At 40.0% G+C, this 6,045-nt stretch overlaps 1 protein-coding gene across 1 annotated transcript in view; it reads right to left on the bottom strand.

Moving 5' to 3' along the window:
• LOC106534808 (dnaJ homolog subfamily C member 10) overlaps positions 1 to 6,045 on the bottom strand; it is an 18,059-nt gene that overhangs the window by 6,146 nt on the left and 5,868 nt on the right. Inside the window, exons 8-14 of the mRNA XM_014031571.1 lie at positions 5,196 to 5,273; positions 5,015 to 5,058; positions 4,730 to 4,795; positions 1,539 to 1,604; positions 1,369 to 1,458; positions 937 to 1,044; positions 13 to 63 (exon numbers count right to left, since the gene is read on the bottom strand). Coding sequence (XP_013887025.1) covers positions 13 to 63; positions 937 to 1,044; positions 1,369 to 1,458; positions 1,539 to 1,604; positions 4,730 to 4,795; positions 5,015 to 5,058; positions 5,196 to 5,273 — 503 coding nt within the window. The remainder of the gene's footprint in view (positions 1 to 12; positions 64 to 936; positions 1,045 to 1,368; positions 1,459 to 1,538; positions 1,605 to 4,729; positions 4,796 to 5,014; positions 5,059 to 5,195; positions 5,274 to 6,045) is intronic.

The raw sequence follows: 6,045 nt of genomic DNA, 5'->3' as shown, positions 1-6,045 counted from the left end.
GGGTTTATGGATGTAGAGAGACTGACACAACCCTGACTCTGCTGCACAGTCTACTTTACCAACCTGCAGAGACCAACAGTCATTCAGAAGACTTTAAAGTCAGACAATACAGTCAGACCATACAGTCAGACCATAGTCAGACCATACAGTCAGACCATACAGTCAGACCATACAGTCAGAACATACAGTCAGACCATACAGACAGACCATACAGTCGGACCACACAGACAGACCATACAGACAGACCATACAGTCAGACCATACAGTCGGACCACACAGACAGACCATACAGACAGACCATACAGACAGGCCATAGAGACAGACCATACAGTCAGACCATACAGACAGACCATACAGTCAGGCCATAGAGACAGACCATACAGACAGACCATACAGTCAGACCATACAGTCAGACCATACAGTCAGAACATACAGTCAGGCCATAGAGACAGACCATACAGACAGGCCATAGAGACAGACCATACAGTCAGACCATACAGACAGACCATACAGTCAGGCCATAGAGACAGACCATACAGACAGACCATACAGACAGACCATAGAGTCAGACCATACAGTCAGACCATACAGACAGACCATACAGTCAGGCCATAGAGTCAGACCATACAGACAGACCATACAGTCAGACCATACAGACAGACCATACAGTCAGGCCATAGAGACAGACCATACAGTCAGGCCATAGAGATAGACCATACAGACAGACCATACAGACAGACCATACAGTCAGACCATACAGACAGACCATACAGTCAGACCATACAGACAGACCATACAGTCAGGCCATAGAGACAGACCATACAGACAGACCATACAGACAGACCATACAGTCAGACCATACAGTCAGACCATACAGACAGGCCATACAGACAGGCCATACAGACAGGCAGAAAGATGTGAAGAGAAGAAACACACCTGGATGTGGTCGTTTTGGAGAAAAGCTTTGAGCTTCTTGTACTCAGAGAAAGAGTTTCTGTCACCAAATGTAAAACTGATCAACCATCGATGATGGGCCAGTTTGTCCTGTGAATGATAAGACAGTCGTATTTTAACACAACCCTCACCCTCACTGAGGTGTACGTCCAAACTGTTGTGTACTGTTTGTTGTGTCCAAACTGTTGTGTACTGTTTATTGTGTCCAAACTGTTGTGTACTGTTTGTTGTGTCCAAACTGTTGTATACTGTTTATTGTGTCCAAACTGTTGTATACTGTTTATTGTGTCCAAACTGTTGTATACTGTTTGTTGTGTCCAAACTTTTGTATACTGTTTATTGTGTCCAAACTGTTGTGTACTGTTTATTGTGTCCAAACTGTAGTATACTGTTTGTGTCCATTAGTGCAAGTACCTCAAAACTGTCACTGGTCAGCAGTTCTAGATCTGGCAGATGGTTGATGACCTGATTATAAATTTCTTTACTGTCCAATGTCTTCAGCCACTGAAGCACACAACACTAAATTAGTACTGTAGTACTTTACAGAGTATTCCTATGAGCAGTATTTATRTTTTGTGTCATACCAGTATACTATCTTGTTTATCCAGAGCACTTTCAGGTGGAAACAAAGCAGTTGCTCCACTGGTTACCTAAAACACACAAGGATCAAACACAAATATTGGCTTTGCAACAGCTGCTTTACTTACAGTAGTAAATGTATTACTACAGCTCCATGAGCAAATACTGTAAAAGAAATGATAAATCTAACCCCCCATCCAAAAGAATKAAGCACCCAGAGGGAAGAGTTTGACATAGGTGTAATTTGATGTGAATACAGACAAGTGATGAGTCAGGAGATCATTTGATTTGCAAATAACTGCACATGTAGAACAGGCACATGAAGGCAGTACTGAAGCACTGTGAGTGGAGCGWCATCAAGCAGTTAGAGTGTCCCACAGTCAGTCCAAGCTGTGACAGTATTATTAGCACTTGATGGGAGCTTTAAGACGTACACTGAGGGTTAATGTGGTCAGAGTGTATTTCCATCCATGTCATAGTACAGACAGTAAACACACAGATGTCACAGTGGTCCAGGTCTCAAACTGTGGGGCTAGGCTTGGGCAGTATGACAGTATTTTGGTATACCGCTGTATCAAAATATAGTGACAGTCTATAAAAATTGTGACGGTATTTTTTTCYCCAAGACCACCAAGCACAAGGCAATGACTACAAACTGACTAAAAGCATGCTGCAGTGTGGATACAACTTTTTAAGATGCCACACCACGGGTAATACCAACACAGTCCTGCATCATCTGCATGCTGTCTCATACTGAGACAGCAACCCTGATAAACTAGTATCTACACACAACATGTGTGTTTATGGACTACCTGCATCCTGTTCAGATCCTCCATCAGTATTCAGCTCCCTGGATCATTTCCTAATCAAACATGTCAGAGTTTAACTCTGACGTCAGCTCCAAACTAGTGCCAACCTGACAAGTCTAAAGGGTGAAGTTACATCAACTTGGGTTTGACTTGATGAAAGAGGCTGTGTGACTTTATGTACCAAATGTGCTTGTTTTTTAGGCCTGCTGTATGTGGAACCAGCAGTCTGCCTGTTCTGCACAGTTTGTTATCTGTATTGTAGTCACTGCAATAACTTTAGACATGACCTCCCATGTCAGTTTGACACATTGAGCCTCGTGCAAGAACATGTTCTTATCCTAAATTTATTTTACTTTTTGTTCATACGAAGGGTTCGTACGAACATGTCACGTCAGATTCAACAAACTCTTCAATCTTCAGGAAAAGTGTGTAAATGAGCTGCGTAAACAAGAGAAATGCCACCTGTACGTAATCAGGTAGGTATTAACGAGGAGAGGAAATTAGCATAATTACCACCTCAACATCTATGATGTGTCTCCTAAATTATGGAAGACTTTCCTTTGCRTTGGATAGTCCTCTTACCTGTCTGTTTGATTTTAAATCAAAGGGGCAATATTATGTTTTTCAGGCATACTGTATATTGAAATTCTATATCATAATAAAGTAGCTATGTCAACTTTAGTTGTTTGTAAAATGCTGTTTTTATGTTTAAATAGAAAATAAACGAKTTCTCATTCATTTCTATTTCTAAACACCTTGAAATGGGCCTCTGTCTCTTTAAGAACCTCCTTCTGATACTGCCACGCCCATTTCAGTACGTCACAGCTGCTTCTTAGTGATGTTCGATTCTGACTATTCTCTTTACGATACTGACACCAAGTAAAATGTGTCTGGTATTGGCGATACTGATCCGATACTGATACTTTGTGACAACACACAAAGTGTCGGGTAAATCTTAAAATGTAGTGTTTTTCAAATAACCACTTTATAAATAATACATGACATAGTAATTTATTTAATTTAAAAGTCTTTCTAACCCTAACCCTACATTTGTTTAGCACGATTTTAAATTCTTATTCTAAAGAAATAAAAACATTTTTAAATAGTGAATAAAAGTGAGAAAAAGTATTCTAAAAATTGTTACTTTGTATATTTTGTAGCATTGTTTGTGTGTTTGTAAGAAGGTCCCTGTGCAGAGTTATTGCTGTTTGGGGGGCCATGGCATGAAAAAGTTTATTACAGTCATTCAGACAAAACAGATTTTATGTTAAAATGACCTGCCATACATGTACAGACTGAGTGACTGACGGAGCACAGGCCACTCAAGCGGAAGAAAAAGTAGTTCCTCCAACCACATCAGATTTAGACATGATTTGAATAGTTTAGTTATTTTTCCACTATTTTCCTGTTAATGATTTACATTATGTGAAATAACTAAAGTATTGATATTTTGATTTTAGTATCGATTCTAGAACATAAAGTTCTGGTATCAGTAGTACTGATATTTCAGTATCGATCTGCACATCACTCCTGCTTCTCTCTACAGAGAGAGGATCTGCTGTTTACAACCTGGAGCACTGGTTAGATTATTTCAGTAAGCCTAACCCACATACATGATGCAGAAGCTCAGTGTAGATTCATTGGCTGCACTGGGAACTGGGAAGTGGTGTTGGCAGCTCAGCAGACATGGTTTCACCAGGTGTTTGCTGGTTGTTTCTGCTGGAGTGGTGGGGGTGGGGGGGTGTGCTCTGTGATGAGGCAGCTCAGCTTGGAGACACATCCCAGAGGAGGAGCTGGTCCTAAAGGAGGTTCTGGTCCCAACCAGTTGTTTCTGCTCTCCTGCCTGTTGTCTCAGGACACTACAGGATTTACCAAACATGATGAATGAGTCAAAGTAAGACTCTGCATGTTTTTGATGAGAGGAGAACGTTATAACATGATATAAAACTCAAAAAAGTTGATTGTACATGATATTGCCTCTTTAAATAAAAATTTTACATGTTTTTTATGTTGCTTAATTTGTTTTTATTATAGTGCTGATTTTATTCATGCTTTATGTTTTCATTCTGTCTTTTTATCTTATGTCACATGAAGTTTAATCCTACTTTTGTACAGCACATTGGTCCTTTTTGGTTGTTTTGAAGTGATTTGAAAATAAAGTTGGATTGTATTTTCAGTAGTCTGTCTTGGCTGAAACTATTTTACATCAGTAAGTGTGTATTAGGTGTACGTTCAGAGCATTTGTTTGTTTAGAAAAACAAATCTAAATTCACCTTTATGCTGATGATACTTTGATTTATCTTCCCAGATGACAAATAATGATGAGTGTCTGTTCAGCTCTACGTGACAAAGTAAAAGTATTTAATATAAAAAGTATGAAGTCTTACCTGGAAACTGCCACATAGTTCTTGCTGCACGGTGCAGTCCATCCACCCCACCTTAACCAGACCATCCTACACACAAACACATGCTGAATATACAGTTTAAAGTTTTATGAACCACAACAATTGTCTTAGATAGCTTTTGTTTTTTAAATACAATAAAAATCTGGTCTAAAATTAAATTTCAGTTTGAGGACTTTGCAGTTTTAGGTGTATAATTATGTGAGAAAAAAAAGCAAAGTAGATGAATTGTACGAAGATCCTGTGAAAATATTCCAGCTTTGCTCTCACCAACATCCCAGCAAGCTTCTGTCTTGTTCTGGGCTCCAGACAATCTGAGACAAACAGACACGTGTTGGTGTGTACACTGCTTGTGTTTGTAATGTTTTACACACAGCRGTCTGTAGGCCGGTCTAAACATGAGCCAGACCAACAGACATGTTTCAGGTGACATCTCCAAAGTTCAGATTACCTCCAGAGTCAGAGCAGAAGGTGATCAGCCATCCAAGCCCTGAAGCAAATGCACTCTCTATCTCAGTAAAAACATTACCTACAGACAAAACAAGAACAACACACAGAATGYAAATCAGTCTGACAAACCACAAAGGACACAATGTGACCTACAAGCACTCAGATCAATGTGAGTCCAACTTAAACAAGTTTGTTATGAGRGTAAAACTGTCTTTACAGCTAAATAAACAGGTTCATTTCAAACTGGTAGTTTTGTGTCATGTTTTTTAATCAACAAAAACAACACACTCTTTTATAAAACTCTGTCTGAAATGACCACAGACTACTACGACTTTGGCACTGCCCGTTCATAAATCACAGACGGCACTGGCCACGTCCCACACAGATGTGAGCTTTCAGAAGTTAACGAGCATCATGGAACCAAAAGAGGAGTGAAACTGAACTCACTGTTGGGACAAGGGACGTCTCCCTCATTTTGTTTTCAGTAGTTTAATCATTGTTTTTGTGGTCATCAGTTATCAAGCTGCTCATCATAAATAAATCTGTTAGCAACCARCTGCTTTAACAACCCACATGTCACTGCTGCATCTCTTCATTCAGTCACAAAGCTGCCTGACAGTTTCACGTATTGACCAGTTTGACATGGGTGGGTTGGCTTTGACCCCCCCCCCCTCGCCGCCTTGATACATTCAGAAATTACACAGAGGTGGACAAAGGGTGTCTAAGTCCTGGCCTGAAGTGTTTTGTGAAAGAGACTGTCCTGGATCTAATACTTTAGGTTTAAAGTGTATCTTACCCCCCTGTGAAAAGATAACTCCGCCCCAAGGCGAAATTTGAAAAATGCATCAAAG

This window comes from Austrofundulus limnaeus, unplaced genomic scaffold (assembly GCF_001266775.1).
Source record: "Austrofundulus limnaeus strain Quisiro unplaced genomic scaffold, Austrofundulus_limnaeus-1.0 Scaffold1272, whole genome shotgun sequence".
Taxonomy (NCBI): Eukaryota; Metazoa; Chordata; class Actinopteri; order Cyprinodontiformes; family Rivulidae; genus Austrofundulus; species Austrofundulus limnaeus.
This window is presented reverse-complemented; position numbering and strand designations above follow the sequence as displayed.